General features: G+C 41.1%; 1 protein-coding gene across 4 annotated transcripts in view; it reads left to right on the top strand.

Annotated features, from left to right (window-relative positions):
- Window positions 1–17,792, top strand: part of IARS1 (isoleucyl-tRNA synthetase 1) — an 89,171-nt gene that overhangs the window by 51,608 nt on the left and 19,771 nt on the right. For all 4 annotated transcript variants that reach the window (XM_042026762.1, XM_042026759.1, XM_042026761.1 and 1 more), the window contains exons 17-24: window positions 23–217; window positions 4,279–4,365; window positions 5,032–5,115; window positions 8,435–8,582; window positions 11,323–11,443; window positions 15,176–15,267; window positions 15,607–15,684; window positions 16,072–16,193. In XM_042026762.1, coding sequence (XP_041882696.1) covers window positions 23–217; window positions 4,279–4,365; window positions 5,032–5,115; window positions 8,435–8,582; window positions 11,323–11,443; window positions 15,176–15,267; window positions 15,607–15,684; window positions 16,072–16,193 — 927 coding nt within the window. The remainder of the gene's footprint in view (window positions 1–22; window positions 218–4,278; window positions 4,366–5,031; window positions 5,116–8,434; window positions 8,583–11,322; window positions 11,444–15,175; window positions 15,268–15,606; window positions 15,685–16,071; window positions 16,194–17,792) is intronic.

The following is a 17,792-nucleotide window of genomic DNA, read 5'->3' as shown; positions in this document are numbered from 1 at the left end:
CTGGGTGGTTTTGTCCCCACAGCGTTGACCAGCTGAGCATCCCGTCGCGCTGTGGGAAGGGCTCCCTGCGCCGCGTGCCCGAGGTGTTTGACTGCTGGTTTGAGAGTGGCAGCATGCCCTATGCCCAGGTGCACTACCCCTTTGAGAACAAGAGGGAGCTTGAGGATGCTTTCCCTGCTGACTTCATCGCTGAGGGCATCGACCAGACACGAGGATGGTAATTTTCTGCCACTTTGTTATGTGAGGTTATTGCCTTGTGTCTAACATTTCAATGCTTAAATATACTTTCATAATTGATATATTTATTTAACAGCGTTTTATAATAGTTAATGCATTTATTTCAGTACTTTTATATCTTTAATGCTATGCAGGTAAGTGTATAATTAGTTTTTTAAACTAAAACATGAGGTAGCCTAAAGCTTGGGACAAAAAAGTTGTTGTAGGAATACAGTGTTAGCAAGAAATCTTCCCAGCTCTTGTGGAAAACATCATTAGGTAACAGGGCACATCTTTGGCCTGGTACGGAAAAATCAGCTGAATTATCACAGAACTGGAGTTACCTTCTAGAGACAGAGCTGCAACTGAGTCAGCTGAAATGGAAGGCAGTGTTTTGAACATTTCAAGCCAATGCATAGCCTGGTAATTTTTATCCCAAGACTAAATCTGAATTTTGGGTTTATAGGAGTGCAGAAAAAAAATTAAGTCAGACATTATGTTGTTAACAATTTACAGCTTACCAAAAAAATTTTCACATTTCTTAGCTGTAAACTTCATCTGCTTCTTTCACTCTGGATAATTACTTTTCCATCATTGGTGAAAATTTTTCTCTGATTTTCTGTGGTTAATGTTCTCATACATACTTGTATGCCTACATACAGTTGTAGTTTTAGCATTGCAGAGTATTTAGTCCATGTTTGAAGTTTGAGGTTGACTGCGAAAATGGACAGATTAAGATGAATTCTTGTGTTTTCTGGATTAGTGAGTTTCACTGTGTCCAAGCAGAACTTTTCCATCCAGTAACTTGAGGTATTAGAGCTAAATGAATTCCTCTGGAATACAGCTGGCACTTCCCTTTGCCCACTCCTCTACTCCCCCAACAAACCAAGAAACCAGAGCAGGCAGGATGCCAAATACAACTAAATTTATGATTGCAGTGAAATGTCTTCACTTTTCAACCCCTTAATTGTGTTGCAAAAATTAGCTACTACCTCAGTATACAATCAGATACTGTTGGGTAGCAAAAGGAGGATAAAAACTTAATTTTTCCTCTTTAATATCTGGAAAAAAATTAGAAAATAGTGCTTTTTTTTTCTTTTTTAATGGAAGAACTCAGGATAAAGACATTTGGTGTGAGCCCTCAGACTTGTGTGCCCTAGTCAGGGTGCAAGAGGAGACTTCCCTTTTGCAGTCTGGGGTAGATTCCTTTTTGCTCTTAACATCACTATAAGAGTTCCTGGGAGTCTTACCCACAGCCAGGTGTGTTTCACCTGTCTGTGGTGGGAAATCAAAACAGCTGCCTCAATTCCTGCTGCTCCCACCTTTCCCAGGTGCTCCTGGCTGTTAATGAGCCAGGGCTTTGCTAGCAGCAAGTGTTGTGTGATTTGGAGTAGAGCACTTCTGATTTGTGAGAGACAGAAGGAATTAAGGTGTGAGGTCTAAGAGAACAACAAGCAGGTGAGTTCTGAAGTGTTGAGAGCACAGGATGTGATTTGTATTTGGCACATCCTGTATGAAGTGTGAAGATTGAGAATGGGGATTGGTTTTGTGTCAGGTCAGAGACTGCAGCTGCTGTGAAGTGAGGACTGGGAGGTGGGGAAAGGCTCACAAGGTGGAGGTCTGGTGGCTTCTGGTTCACTCCACGGAGGAGAAAAAATCAAGAGAGAATAGGGGAAAATTAATGTAACAAAAGTGATTGTCCAGGAAAAGAGGTATTTTTGATGACTTTCTGGATGGAGAGAGAACCAGCTGAATTATATTTGTTAAAGCCACAGGACAAAACCTTAGAGTAGCTGGGTTGCAACACTGGCAGTCCAGGCAGAGTGGTAGGAAAGGCTCTGTCTCTGTAGAGGGAAATGCAGCAAGATTTATGGTCGTGGTCAGAATGTGGTGGCCCACAGGGAATTCACAGCTGGAGGGTTTTGGTATGAACCACAGGATCATGAATTTACCCACAGCTGTTCAAGAAAAAAGGGAGAAAAGATTTCCCTCCCTGTTTTCTCCTAAGTGGAAAGTAGAGCAAAGGAGTAAACTTCTGTCCCTGTCATGGCTTTTTTACTGTTGTTTGATTGCCAGCTGTTTATCTGCAAGGACATACCTAGAAACAGACTGAGATTTGGTGAACAGAAGGTAAAGCAGCAGAGAAATTGAGGAAGTTTCCAGGAACCAAGTGTGTCTGTGGACAAGATATTTCTAAAATAAGGTGCAGAAAGACATTCCTTTAAAATATTCAGAGTGAATGAGGTGAGTTTTAAAACCACAACCTGAGGAAGAATCAGAAGAGTTCCATCAGAATATGTGGATCACAGGTTCTCGGAGACAGTCTTGTAGCTGTCATCAGCTAAGGCACCTCATGCTGAGGCTCTTTGGGTTTGACAATTTGAACATAAAATCTGTGATGTATCCTTGGATGCATTTTTTCAGTACCCACAGTCTGCCTGTACAATTTTCATAATACAGGGAATTAGGAAACATTTTTCAATATTGCCTAAAGAATACTGAAATCTCTCCTAGTTGGTTCTGCTTTGTGCTTTTTACCTGCAAATTTGGGTCCTCTAGTATGAGAATTTGTGACCAGTTTGCAGAAAGTCCTGGGAGTTTGTCAACTTTTTAGTAAGTACTAAGGAAGAACTGCTGTGTTTGTAATGAACTACCAGCCCTGTAGGCTTGAGGTGTCACTCATCTGAGTAAATACTCAGATATTTTTGTTTAGGGGTTTTCTTAAGGACGTTAAAGATCAAAACAGGGATTTTGAGTGCAAAAGTTTGTGCGCAGGGGGAGGAGTATTGGTTAAAATTCATGAAATTAGACTGTTGTTTAATAAAGAGAATTTGTATCCTACAGTGTGAGTTGAGGTGATTTTGAGAGTTAAGGGCCTGTCTGAGATAAGCATCAGAGTTGTCGTGGAAGTCACTGAATAAATGCACGCAGCAACCTCTGCAGAGGACCCTCAAATGTCAGAATAATGCTTTTGCAATTATAGGCTGCTTTTTGATAAAAACAACTTTGGAACATACAGATGGATTTTTTTTTTTTTCTTTCCCCCTCTGGAGTGTTTCTCCACTAAATCTTCATGCAAGTATGTAGTTCTGAGACATAACCTCGTGTGCCTTGTTACAGCTTTTTTATGATCACCTTCTCTTTGAAGGTTGCTAAGTAGTTGTCAGTGTGATGCCTGCTTTGAACCAGGAGAGCTGTGGCCACCCTCCAGTTACCTTCTTAAAAGTAATTACCAACAGTGCAGTTCCAGCAGCTCACACATCCCTCCTTTGGTGATGGCTTTGGCTCCCGAGTGTGAAATTATCACATCATCCTGCACTTCCACTTAATTTCCCAGATATAATCATAGATCAGCCTTGTGAACAACAGGTGCCTGTGCTTGCTCCAGCACTGATTTCCAAAGTGTCTCAGTTTATAGAGTGGTTGTAACACATCAAATAGAATGGGGAGGGAAACTGCTGCTGCCCTTTGTTGTGGGAACATTCTCTTTATTTCCTAGTGTGGCTGATTTAAGCAGGTACCCACAACCTCCTGATCAAACCTTTGGCTGGACTGGAAGGAGGCTCCTCCCCTTTTTGATAACTTGCTTTTATACTTTTGTACTGTGTTCCATTGCCTGTCAGGCTGAAGAATACACAATTAACACACACAAGTGTGCTGGTCCTGTGTGCCATGTTTGGTCCTGACCTATCCCCTGCTCACAGGTTTGCAGTGAGCAAGTAGGAAACTTGTTCAGGGGCAGAATTCCCTTTTTTGTACTAAGGAGGAAAAATGCTGCAATTTTCTTCCTCATGATCTTCCTAATGCTTCCTGTTAGAATTTTTCTGCCTTCCTAGAGTAGTAGATCCCAGCTGAGCAAACAGCCTGATAATGCTACAAATAGGAAGATCTACTTTCAATAAGCTCCTCTTCTGACTTTTTGCCACATAAATGTTCCCCAGACTTAAAATTTATCTTTGCTGGAGGAGAGCACCATAATGAAACATTAATTTTTTAATGAAGACATGCAGGCTTTAGCTTGGTGTATTTATAAAGTCACGTTTATGTTGTCTCTTGTTTCAGGTTCTACACTTTGCTGGTGCTGTCCACTGCTCTTTTTGGGAGGCCTGCTTTCAAGAATGTCATTGTGAATGGCCTCGTCCTTGCCAGGTTGGTGTCAGTCAGCTCCTTCCTGAGCAGGTTTTTAGTCAAAGAATGTTTCAGATAAGTCCTGCAAGTTGTAAATGGAATGTGAAATGGACTTTGGAGCTGTTAAGACTTGCCAGGGTGATATCAGTGCTGCAGGAGATAAGAGGCACCTGAGAGTGAGAGGCTCACACATCCCAGCTGCCTGCTGCACTGGGTTCTTTCCAGCAGGATTAGTCCTGCCTTGAGAGAGAAAATGAACAACAAGAATAGGAAAGAAATTACACCTATTATGCAGAGCAAAAGGGATGATAAATGTAGCTTTAGATGTAATTTTAAGTTAGTTACATTTGTTTGCCTTTATTTTCGAATGAAGCTTTGCCAGTGGGCTGGAGGGATTGATTCAAAACAAGTGCCTGTTCCCTCAGCTTTGGTAGGAAGGACAGATTTCCTGCTTAGATTTGAAACTTGGGAGCCTCTTGGGTTGGGTTTTGGTTTTTTTCAGTTTATTCTGTGGGCTCAACAACCCTACAGAAACGATGTGCCAATATATAGATACATATAATTGTGTCTGTGCCACCAGGAACATACTAGGGGAGAAAAATTGAGCTGGATTTGAAGGGCCTTTTTTCTTTATCCATGTTTTACAAGAGTTCTGGGAATTGATACCTATGTTCTGATATTTTCTAGTGATGGCCAAAAAATGAGCAAAAGGAAGAAGAATTACCCTGATCCGATGCACATTATAAACAGTTACGGAGCTGATGCACTCAGGTGGGATTCCTTTGGTGGATGGTCACTGGGATGTGTTGGCTCCCTGCTCATGGCAGATCCATACCAAGAGGCTGCTTGTGGGGGTTTGACAATTAGCAGCAGGAAGAAAGTTAATTTTAGAAGCTTCTAGACCGCAGTGACAGCCAAGTAGTGTAAATAAAATATTTGATAACAATACTACAAGGTGACTGTTAAGTTCTTGTCTTAGAGAAGGGTCTCTGCATAATGCACAAAACATTTGTTTGCTGTTTGCACTATACATTTTGTAGAGAGAAAGTGCTTTGTTTTTGTTGATCCAAGTATGTAATTTGCACCTAGTAGTAGTAGTAGTAGCAGCACCAGAAGAGCAGAAGTGGAGCAGCCTAGTGTGTGTAGATAAATTGTCCTGGTCAAACAGAGATTAAACACAGTTCAAGTGGTTCATTAAAATTACAAGAACATATAAAGTAATTACACAGTCACTTGGTGCCCTGCCTTGGTGCACTGACTACATGCATCAACTGGTACCTTGAGGTAAAGGCACAATAAACACATTTTAATAACTGCAGGAATGCAGTGCTTGGGCATTTCCCTAGAGCCCTGTAATTCTTGTGTATATAAGAAAACCTTCAACTACGACACATTGTGTGTTACAGCTACACCCAGAACTGATGGGCTGAATGAAAGCTGAATGTTTGTTTGGGGAAGATGGTTGTTGCTTCTAGATAATTAAAAAAAAAATCAATGTGAAGTTCCTAATTGTTTCAAGCTTTAGCATTTAAAGGATCTAGTACATGTTGGGTAGAGTTCTTAAGTTTAATCAAGGTTGCTTTTTACAAATAAACAAGGTGTGTTAGCAGGGTAGCAGTGTATACAGGTGGCTGTATAATATGAGTGAAAAGGGTTGGAGTTACTCACACTGGAGATTTTTAAATCACAGGTGATGTTTCTGTTGAAAAAAAGACCCCTCCCTTTTTTATAAACAAACCAAAAAAATCTCAAACACCAGAAGTTACACTTCCATTATTCATGTCTTTTTTTTTTTTAATTTCTAAGAAGCTAATTCATTTTTCTTCCAGTGTACTCATTCTTTAATGTCACATTTATTTATACCTACACCCACACAGAGAGTAAAAAGCATTGCAGCCTGGGCTCATTTCTGGAAGGAGCTCTGCAATTCAGTTCTCTGCTTTTTCTGAGGCGCTTGATGTTCCCTGTTAATAGCAAAAGCTACAACTGAGGTTTTTTCCTTGGCACTGTTTCCCTGCAGAGTTACTTTAGCTTTTGCAGTACACAAATATATATGTATATTTTAACTCCAGCTTTGAAGTATTTTCAGCAGTAGCTTGATAAATATAGATCAGTGGAAAATACAGCTATAAGTTGGTGAAATGAATATGGAATTGAGTAGAAAGGGCGAACAGCAGAATAGCAGCACAGTAAATTTAACAACCCAACTTCAGACTTAATGAAATTTGAATCCTGAGCAAAATCTGTAAGAAGAGCCAAACCAGTTCCATTTCAGTATTGCTGAGACCTGAGCTGGAGACCTGTCCAAGCTGAGCTATGTCAGAAGGAATTTGCTGGTCATGGTACTTCCAGGCCTTTGCCTTCCTCTGTCCTGGGGTAAGGATTGCTGTTAGAAGTGGGGAGTTACATCCTCCTCTCAAACTGGTCTTAACATATAGAAGAAATAATGCAGCAATCTGCTGGTTCAGAGGGGTGAAGAGGAGATTATTCTTTTCTCATACATTGTTAGCAAACTTTTAACACTGCCTTGATTTGAGGCAGGTTTTATTTTCTGCCCAGTGGGTAACTGAATGGCTGTAACTAAACTGATGGAACTCCTGTTTTGTTGTGTGCCTTATCTCTCTTTCCATAGAATAAATGTGTCTTTGCATTGGAGTAATTGAGGAAATTGCTCTTCTTTTAACATTGACATATTGTAAGGCAGTGGAGGGCTGCTTTATTAAAACAAACAAAAAATGCAACAAACCAAAAATACCGCTGCACCACCAAACTGTGGCACATAAATAACTGTGATAGAAGGAAGGTGTGGCTGAAGGATAGACCTAAATTCTAGTTTCATTTAAGGACTTCCTAGTTCATTGCCATGAATTCTTCTGTACTTCTGTAAATTTATAATTGGAATTCAGGTACAAATTCACTTGGGTGATCTTCAGGGTCCATTCCCACCCAAGCCATTCTAAGAATATGTGTTTAAAAATTGTTTATTTTTCTTTTTTTTTTTTTTAATTCAGTACTGAAAAGGCCATTTCTGTGCTGCATTACTGTCTGTTTATTCTGGCAGCTCTATTTTTATCTATTAGTTTTAATGCAAGAAGCCCTCTCTCCTGAAGAATTTATCGTCTGGTATTCTTGGATGTGCTGTGTCAAACCCCATTAAGATTTTAAAGCCTAAAGGAAGTGCCTGTAAAGTTATGTTAGTTTAGAATCATGATTTTAAAAGTTCAAAAATGTGAGAAAATGGGTTAATAAATTTGGATTGAAAAATGCCACAGTCTTTAAAATGAAAAAATGTTTGGTTTGGTTTTCTTATTTGGAAAATTAAATGAAGTGTTCTAAATCAAGTTTAGATTCAAGTTTTTTTGATACCTGAGTAAGGCCTTGTTTCTCTTTGAGTTAACTTGATAGATTCCAGTTTATTTCTAAAGACAGAATGTTTATTTGGGGAAGAAGGTGGGATGAAGTTTAAAGATGATTTTTTGTGAACTCAGAGACAGCAAAGAAGCTGAGGGACATTTCTGTCCCTTGTGTAAGTAGCTGGTGTCACCTGGATCCTCTGCTTTATCCCCTCAGAGCTGTCTCTGGAGCTGAGGGTCATTTGTGCTGTAGGAGGCCCTGCAATCCTTTGTCCCCTTTTGGGGCTGTCTTTCTTGAAAATGTTAATTTCTGCTCTTTTCTCTGGGTTTGCCTGTTTTGTTTTTCTCCTTAGTTCTGTCAAAGCTTTTCATAACTGAAGAACTAGATTGAGTAGAAAGAGTCTGAGTTGGGGTTAAGGAATTCAAAATATTGCCAAAACAATAGGTGTCATCCTAAAGATGAATGCTAATTCCTTGCAATCTCTGCTTGTTTGATGCTGTGATGACATCTGAGCATGTTTTTAGCACTTCAGTTAACTTCTAGAGTAAAAACCAAAAGTTTAAATACAAATTCTGTATGCAGCATCTTAGAAAAACTCCTGTAGCAGTAACTAGTAAATGGCTTTATGCTCAGTTTGTTACATGCCTACGATACAGTAATCTTTGGGGTTTTTAGTGTGAAACTCTATCAGTATGTGCAGTTTTAAGCTTTGAAGTGCTGTGATCTTATTTTGCAGGTTGTACCTGATCAATTCTCCCGTGGTAAGAGCAGAAAACCTGAGGTTTAAGGAGGAGGGAGTGAGGGATATCCTGAAGGATGTGTTCCTGCCCTGGTACAATGCCTATCGCTTCCTGGTGCAGAATGTGCAGATCCTGCAGCACAAGGTACAGATCTTGGGGGGGCTGAGTGCAAGGGATTTTCTGCTTCTGCAGGGTTAAAGGGAGTCAACATTGTAGGGAAACTGAGATTATTGGGAGGGAGGTCTGGACTCTGGTGGTCATCTGATCTTTACCTCCTTGTTCTAAGTTAGATCAGGTTGTATATTATACTTGCTCTTAATTTGTTATTTGCTGTTTGTACCATGCTTTATGAAGCTGTAGTCACCTGCATCTTTCTCTTCTTGGCCAAGCTTATTAAATGGAAAGGAGGAGAGGAAGGTGGAGGACTGCCAAGACATGACAGCTCTCCTTTCTCAGATTAGGGTGCTCTTGAGTCCCTTTTATTTCACATCAGTGGGATGCTACTGCATTCAGACTTGTGAAATTGGAGGTCCAGACCTGGTGTTTGTGGGGTCAGGACACACTGAGCAACTACCTGCTGCTCATCACCCCCTGGGAACACCAGTTGAAGCCACGTGTGCTGGAGGGGATCCCTCTGAGATGTCCCTGCTAAGCCTGGGTGGATTTTCCTATCGGTGTTTCCAGAGCAGCTGGAGGCAGCAGGTCCCACTGATCCTGCCTTAGTGCTGCTGCTTTGTCTTTGCTGTTCCTCTGTGTGGTGTGTCCAGCACAGCTCCAGCCCAGGAGGATCTGTCTGGGAGGATCTGTCACTTGGGCTGCACATTCCTCTGCACTGAGAGCAGTGCTAAGCACCACCCAGCTTGAACATGAGCAGAACTGCAGATCAGTCAGGAAAGTTATTTTCAGTAGTGGCTGCTGTGACAGTTTCTTGAGCTAACTGATTTACTGGAACTTTAATTATGAATCTGCATTAAAATGCTTAACTTGGGAATACTCAGTCCTGAATACATTAACCACAGCAAGAAGATTGTCTTCTGTAACATGACAGTAATTTTTTTTAAAGTTATATTTAAATGCAACTTAGAAAAAAGATTCAGAAATGGAATGGAAAGAAAGGCAAATCACAAAAGCAATAATGCTTTAGACTTGTAGATTACATTTGAAGTCTACTGAAAATGCTGGATGAGTGACAGGAGTTTCTACACTTTAAGCGTGAAAGCAGGATTAAAATTTCTTTCTTACAGTAATTTTTCATTAAAATTAAAGATTTGATGTGTATATTGTATAGTTTCTATTGAAACCAATTTTAATTTTTCAGCTGAAATGAATGACAGCAGGTTAGTGCAGACTTTTATGGGAGAGTGGGAGCTAAATGAGAAGTCCAAGCCTTGTACAACATGTGCAATTGCAGTGGCAGCCTGGCCACTGTGGAGAGCTGCCCTTTGAATCAATAAAGGCAGCTGACTGAAGAAGTCAGTATAGTAAACAGCGGACTTACAATTGGTTTTACCTGTTTTAGCAACCTCTTTGGGGAAGAAAGTTTGCTAACTCCAGATCCTAATATTTAACAAGCCTTTTTTTAGGATCCCTGGACAGCATTCATCAGAGAAATGTAGATGTTGCCCTGAAAATGCACTTGTTTATCCTGTGTGACCTTTGAATTGTCTAAAGTGAAATTTACAGCTTTTTGCTGTGATCCCATTAAATCTTGCAATGTCAGCTCAAATGGGGATGGAAGACCCCAGTGGAAAATCCAGGTGCTTAAGGAGATAGTTTTGGTAATTCAGCAGATGGATTTTTCTTTCTAAATAGTGAAATCCTTCCTATGCACCATATTAGGCAAAAGAATGTGCTCTTGGAGGTGATAAAGCTTAAATTAGATTTCATGCACAGGTTTAAGCAACTTTGTCATTGTATTCTGCTTCCCGCAGGAGAGAAAGCAAAATCCCAGTGTCCTGGATCAGGTATAATCATGTTTTAATGCTTCTTGTAATTCCCCCTTTAATTGTAGTTGGTTAATGACTGCTGACCTCACGCTGGGATTGCTCCTCTCCTGCATTTCTTTCCTATGAATCTTCTCCTTTGTACTGTGAAAGTGGATCTATAGTTTCTGGGTTGAATAATCCAAACAGATTTTTTCATCTGGACTCTGAGGGAAGAGAAAAGTCTAAAGGCTTTTAAAACCAGCTGTTAAGTACTGTTTGTAAATCTGAGGGGGAAAAAACCAAACCCTGTTTCCAACCTGTGGGAAAGAGATGAGGCACAGACGTGGTTTTGCTTGCCCTGCAGAACCAGCAAGGTGATGACATTTCTCAGATGGCTGCAAACATCAGTGCTCTGGAAAGCAGCAAAAATGCACTCTGTGCATGTTGGATGCTAAAAATTCCACCTGGTTTTTCAGGTTGCTACGTTCATCTGTGTTTTAATGTGTTGGAATGGTCACATGTTCTTAAAAAAGTAATGGTCTTGCTTCTAGGCCTGCTCCCCAGATAGGATCCATCTGCATAGTAAATTCCTTAGAAATGCCTCAGATCCTCCTGGATGAAGGAGTTGTGTAGATTCAAGGATCCTACCCTGTGTCTGGAGGCTGGGGCTCACCCTGCACACAGGGAAAGGAGGACTGGCACTGCTTTTTATCTGCTTTAACAGGCCCAAATCACTGGCCTCGTTGGCAGTTAAAAGTTGTGGTGTGGCAGCAGTGGGAGGCAGGTTTTCCATAGCTCCCTCTCTTACCTACCTGTGTCTGGAATTTAATGTTTGCTGGTAGCAAACCAGTGTAACTCAGGGAAGATGCCAGAACAGTGGTGGCTGACAGGTAATTGGATACAGAGGTTTGATTATATACCCTGATGACTTGGAAATGTGCTTTGTGTTTTTATGATAGGATGAAGGAAGAGAATTCCTTTACAATGAGAACACAGTTAAGGAGAGCAATAACATAATGGATAAATGGATTCTTTCTTTCACCCAATCCCTCATCCAGTTCTTCAAAGCTGAAATGGCAGGTATGCATTTTTGCTCAGGGGATCTGGGGGTGTTTCATGTTTGATTGCAGAACTTGCCTGTCCATGCAGAGATTCCCAAATTCCATGAAAGGCTTTGATAAAAGGAAGGAAATCTTTAACCAGCTACCATAATCCATGGAATGCTGCTTTCATGGATGTTAAGTCAGATTTTGCTATGCTTGTTCATGAGATTTCAAAAAGTGATGAGGCTTTTTTTGTCACAGCTAATCCTGTGAGCTCCGTGGTGGAGCTTGTTGCTGTAACAACGTCTGCTGCAGTGCTTGGAGCAATTAATAATATTATAATAGTCACTGAAAGACAGCAGTGAAAAGAAAGCCAAATAGAATTTGGAGAAGCTGTAAAAAAAGGGATAAAATGGGCAGTGCTCAAGTCAGCTGAATAAAATGATTTTGAGAGGTACATGAGCCCTGGCAATAAATTTTTCCCTGGTGTGGTTCCATGGAGAGGGTTTCTTTGGAATCATACTGTGGGAGTGTGTGCAGCAGGGTAGATGGTATTAGGATATGGTATAGCTGTAAGAAGGTATTGTCCAGGTTTTTTCTTCCTGCTTGCTGTCTTTTTATCATCCCATACCTCGTGAAGCTCACAATACATTGGGGCACTTAATTGCAGAGAGGAGATGCTGCAAGAACCCCCTGAAGTAGTTGATAAACTTGCAAATAAAGTCACAGTGGGATTTGAAGAGGTTTTGGTGCATTTGAGGGCACTGGAAGCCCAGATACTGGAAAGAAGGTGGCTTTGGCCATTGTCATTCCTGTTCATGAATAAATAAATAACCCCCTCATGCCTGTGGTCTTAAGTTGCCCTCAGAAGAATTTTTAGAAGCCCTGGGCTTGGGAAGGAGGGTGTTAAGTGGGATAACAGATAAAAAGGAAAGAGCTAAATGCCAGATGTGAGTTCATGAGGTCACAGGACAGTCCTGCACTCATCTCTTGCTCTCCCCCCTCTGACTGATGTGATGGTCACTGTCACCAAGACCAGTCCAGTGAGTTTATCCTGCTGTGGTAGATGAATCAGGTCATTTGGTACGAGCAAAATTCATGTGAACTCATCTAAGAACATTTCATTAAAGGAAAAAGGAATCCTCAAGCTACCCAACCCAGGGATATGATAAAAGCTGGCCCTAATTGATGAAAATGTGGCTTCTTCCTGCAAGTTGTTATCCTTGAAATTTGATGGTGGTTTGTGTTGAGTTTCATGTGTTGCCAAGCAGAAATCAGCAGAGCCTGGGCAAGTTTATGTGCTGCATGTAAAGAGGAAAATACTCTGAGGGACAGCAGAAAATTCATTTGTGAGTTTGTGAACCTGGGATCTTGGATCAGTGCATGGTTTAAACAGAATTATTTGTTGGAAGGTGAATATGAGGGCAGAAACTTGAATTCTCTGCTCTGGATTTCTGAGAGGAAGATGAAGCTGACAAAAAGGGATGTGTCAGTAACCATCTTTACAAAGTAAGAAGATCGTTCCAAGCAGGAGAAGAGTTCCTGTTGGAAAATGACAGTGTAAAGGCTTCCAAGGCAGCAGTGTTGGTATGAAATGCTGTTGTCTTGTGGCAGATGAAGATAACATCCTGTGCTCATCAAATGAGTGGCAGTCTCATTTGGAGGGGATTAATAAACTGAATTTTTCAGTTTATTTTTCTGTATAAACTGTGGGTTCAGTCAGGCAGATCTTAATGAGATGCAGTGAATTTGTGTACTGTGACATGATACTCTGGTGCTAATCTCTTTTACAAACCTGTTTGGGGATTTTTTTTTTTTTTAAAGATTTTCTACTTTGTATCACTTCAAGTAGGAAAAATGTCAGGATGAGACAAGGGAAGATTATAATGGTGACTTATAAGGTCAAATGCTCGATAAAGGCGATAAATATAAATTCCTGCAGCTGGAGGTGATGGGGTGTAAGAACACACATGTTTGAAGCTGGCAGTGCTGAGGAGACCCCACTGACCAGGGAGATGCTGCAGCTGGGCTCTGCTTCTTCCATTTCATCCAGCGTCTTTTAGAGTGGAGCTGAATTTTACACTGCTCCTGCCTCTGGAAAAATGTTTCCATTAAGTCCAACTTATGTTAATTCTGCTCCAGTTTCTCCTGGCACTTGGAGAGGCAGCAGTGTGGGAGTGGGGGTCAGTGTGGGATTGACCTCACCTGAATAGGCTGAGGGGGAGGAGATGAACCTGTGCCCCCTCCAACTCTGGGGTGCTTGAGAGAGCCTGGAAAAACTCCAGAAAGGGGGAACAGCCCTCTGCTGGTCCTGGATGGGGAGAGCTTTGCCTTCCAGGAGTGTGTGCAGCTGAAGAAGAGGAGGCCCAGCCCCATTTGCAATATTCATGGAAAATAGCACAAGTTACATGTGTTGAAATGTGATGTCTTTCAGGGGTGTTAAAATTCTGCATTAAAAATCAATAAGCCTTATTAGGCTTTTTATTTTCTACTAAAGTGCCCCCTACAAACACTTACTTTAGTAAAACATCGTCTCTTGTGATGACTGTAATTAAAAGAAGTGTGTAGTGTCTCCATGTACATCCATGGGTTTTCCTGAGTCACAAAAAAGCAGATTTCACAATTTGGTTACAGCTACTGAGAAGAGAAATGCATTTTTCCAGGCTAATACTGTATTTCTTGTTAAAGATACACTATCCCTGAAGGGTGGGATTTTTGATTATTTTAAAATTTGTTTATAATGGGTCTGTTAATAATGCACAGCTAGAGGAAAGGCTAGGATTTTATAGGAATACAAATTCCTCCCTAAATAATGTCTTCCCCACCATGGTGTGAATCTTCTGGGCATTTCCTTTGTAGGTTTAAATCCCAGTTCTCTGCCTTTAAAAACACTTCTGTTTTACAAAATGCAGTGAAAAGTGTGGTGGAGCTTTTAAAGCCAAGATCCATTTTACTCAGTAGCTGCTTGATTAATGAAACTGATTCAGAATGGAGATCAAGAAGCTCTTGGCTTTTAAAGAAGCTAAATACAAGTTGTTCCTTAGAAAATTGAGTCCTGTATAAGGTCCATCCTCCCCTGCCCCCCCAGTTTTTCTCAGGAACAGCTGAAATTTGTTTCCCTGTTTTGTAGTGATGCTGGTGATGACCTTGGTGCTGGCAGCTTTCCATGATTTCAGTTACACAGAACTTGAAAATACAGCTCTGTTTATTTCTTACCTCATCAGCCTTCCCGCTACTTCACATTTTAGCTTACCCTGTTACTTAGAAAAATAGTGAAACTGTAATTAATTGGGGGAGGCTTGGTTGAAGTAGGTGTCTCATTTTAAATCTGCTGAGCAAAAGGAGGAAGCGTTGGCAGTAATTAAGAAAATTGTATTTTCTGGTTCTGCAATAATTTCTGTTCAGCTTTCAGCACCTTGGCTGCGTCTGCAGCATGTGCAAATGGAGGATTTGCCCAATCCCCTGCCATTAATAGTTTCTTATCCACTATCCTCTTTACCAGTCAGATAAAAGCATAAGACTCCCATAGTGTCAGTTTGTGTGGGATTAAGGAAGCAATTTGGGGGGGCTGTGTTTGTCTTGAGTATGAGAATGATGCCGTGCATATTCAAAATCCAGTTTTAACAGGATCAATATTTTAGTTACCTTTTGGAGCTCGCTGCTGCTCCAGTGCTGTGTTTAACACCGGGACTGCAAATGATGATGTGGTTTCGAAGTGAGGAGCTTGCAGAGGGCAGATTTGAACTGCAGGAACCATTTTCCCTTGCAGCTTACAGGCTGTACATGGTGGTGCCTCGGCTGGTGAAGTTTGTGGATGTTCTGACCAACTGGTACGTCAGAATGAACCGCAGGAGGCTCAAGGTAGGGATCAGCTGCTGCACTCCTGCTCTGGCAACAAAGTCCTGGCAGTCCCTGGTAATGGGATTCATGGCAGCTCCATACAAGATCTTGGCTTTAAATGCTGTCACTTTGTGCCTGAGAGTGGCACAAAAGTTAACTGTTTTCTCTCCTCTCTGCTTTGTGGGAAAAACCAACCAAAATGCCTAATAATTCTGTTGGACTTGCTGGTTGGAATTGAGCAAAGTGATTACGGTTTGGAAAACAAGTGTATTGCATTAACATAGGGAACTTTTGAAGCCTATTGAAGTGCACTTCCTGATCCTAAAACTGCTTTTTTTTCTTGATGAATTCTTCACTTAGGGTGAGAATGGGACTGAGGACTGCGTTATGGCCTTGGAAACTTTGTTTAGTGTCTTGTTCTCCATGTGCAGACTCATGGTAAGGGAATTACACCTCACTCTCAATAACACTTCAATGCAGTTAATGTAAAAGCATCTTTGTGTAGCACAGTTCATTTTCCATCTCTCCCTTTTATTTGCTTATCTGCCCCATGGTAGTAAAAAGAAGGCCTGTATCATCTGATTGATAAGGACACGTTATAATCTTTTCCCTGATTCCCAAAAATAACATTTTAATATCGGGAAGGAGGTAAATAAGTAGCATGAATTCCATTATTTATTTCAGTCTGCATTTTGAATAACATCCCAGTTGCAGACACTGTGTAAGCATTGTTTTTGCTGAACTGTCCTTATGTAATTCATGGTATTACTGATTCATAATGTACAAGCAATAAAGGAAAGCTGGTGATTGAATGCAACATTACAGGCACCATATACTCCATTTATCACTGAGCTGATGTACCAGAATCTGAAAACACTCATTGATCCGGCTTCGGTCCAGGAAAAGAACACTGAGAGCATCCACTACCTCATGCTCCCCCAAGTCAGGTAAGAGGCAGCTCTTAGGTGGCAGAATGGGGGTTTGGTTGGTTGTTGGGGGATTTTTATTCATTTTTGGGGTTTGAGGGCTTGTTTTTGTTTGATTTCACAGAGCAGTGCTCCCTCACTTGTGTTTAAAACTGCATAACAAGAAACCAAACTTCTTTAATAATGTAAATATTCCTCTGCCTCCGAAAAAACTTCAGGATGTTAGTGAACATGTTCTTTTCTTTGGGCACAGGATGTTTATATTTTGATTAAGATGTGGTGAATTTTAGTCTCTTTGCTGTAGAACATTTCACTTGCAGTACACTTCACACTCCACCCTCAATTTTAGCTGGGAATTTTCTTTTCTCTCCACATTTAGGCAGTGGATTTGTGTTACCTTCAAGGACTGGAGATAGGAAGGAAAGCAATTAGGAGGAATGCATGTTCCAAATTCATAATATTTTCTTACGGTGGGCAGGAATATCCTTTTTTACACCTCAGACTGTGTTGACTCAAAGCTGTGGTGCCTGTGCCCTAAAGGATCAGAGAGATCACTGGTATTGCAGTGGATTAAGTTAGTTCCTGCAGCAGTGTCTGCTCTTGGTCCCTGAAAATAGGAGAAAAAAACTTGCCTTCAGCTTTGCAGCTCAGTGTGAAAACCCTCAAGGGCAGGGGACCTGACCCTGATGCTTTACAGTCAAAAAATTCAAACCTTCTCTAATGGTGTATCTTTTTATGGCTGCTGCATCCTTCGAGGAGGGTGTATGGTCTTTGTGAGGGCTTTAATAGTGAGAGTTACTGCAACAGGGAGCTGGAGATTGACATAATGATGGTGCTGATTTTTCTGCTCCCTGGGCAAGTGCTGTGAAGAATATGTAATCAAGGAGTGCCACCCTCGTCAGGGAGCTGCCAGGAATAGGTTTGGGCTCCTGTAGGAGGGAGTAAGGGAAGGATGGGGAGCTGTTTGCAGGAACTCAGTTCAGGCATGGGCTTAGCACGAGCATTTAAAAGTGGCTTAGTCACTCTTCACTGCAGTTAGTGCTGACTTGCTGCTGCATCATGCAAATGTGGGATGTATTTGAGGCTTGCATCACTTTCCTCTGTAGTGCATTTGGTTTGGGTTTTTGTCTGTTACTAGTTTGTGGAATTTACTGCATCCCCTGTGTATCAGTTGTTCCCTTGTCCCATAAAAAAACACCTTTCAAATCCAGATTATCGTTGAAGTTTGAGTTTCAAAGCACATCACTTGCATTTACTTTGAAAGTTTTCTGATTCAGCATGAGGACAATATTGTCAATTAATAGTAAGAGAGATTTTTGGATGCAGTTACAGAAAATACCACTTCACCAGAAGGGTGAGTGCAGCTAAAGCTGAGGGACTTGGCCACTTCCACAGCTGACCTTGACTCAGCACCTGTGTTAAAACCCCACTGAGGTCGTGCTTGGTTGCTCTGTGTCAGAACAGATGGGTTGCATTCAATTTTTTGGATTTGCATTCAGTCTGTGAAAAATACTGTCATGTTGTGGCTCTGCAGTGTTGTTCAGTGATGGCAAGTAATATTGAAATACTGCCACATAATCCTGTATGAAGCTTTCTGGGAGCAAAATCTTCCATCTTTTA

Source organism: Corvus kubaryi, unplaced genomic scaffold, assembly GCF_017639235.1.
Source record: "Corvus kubaryi isolate FWS band 111438036 unplaced genomic scaffold, C.kubaryi_AGA036_p1.0 37285, whole genome shotgun sequence".
NCBI classification, from domain to species: Eukaryota; Metazoa; Chordata; class Aves; order Passeriformes; family Corvidae; genus Corvus; species Corvus kubaryi.
This window is presented reverse-complemented; position numbering and strand designations above follow the sequence as displayed.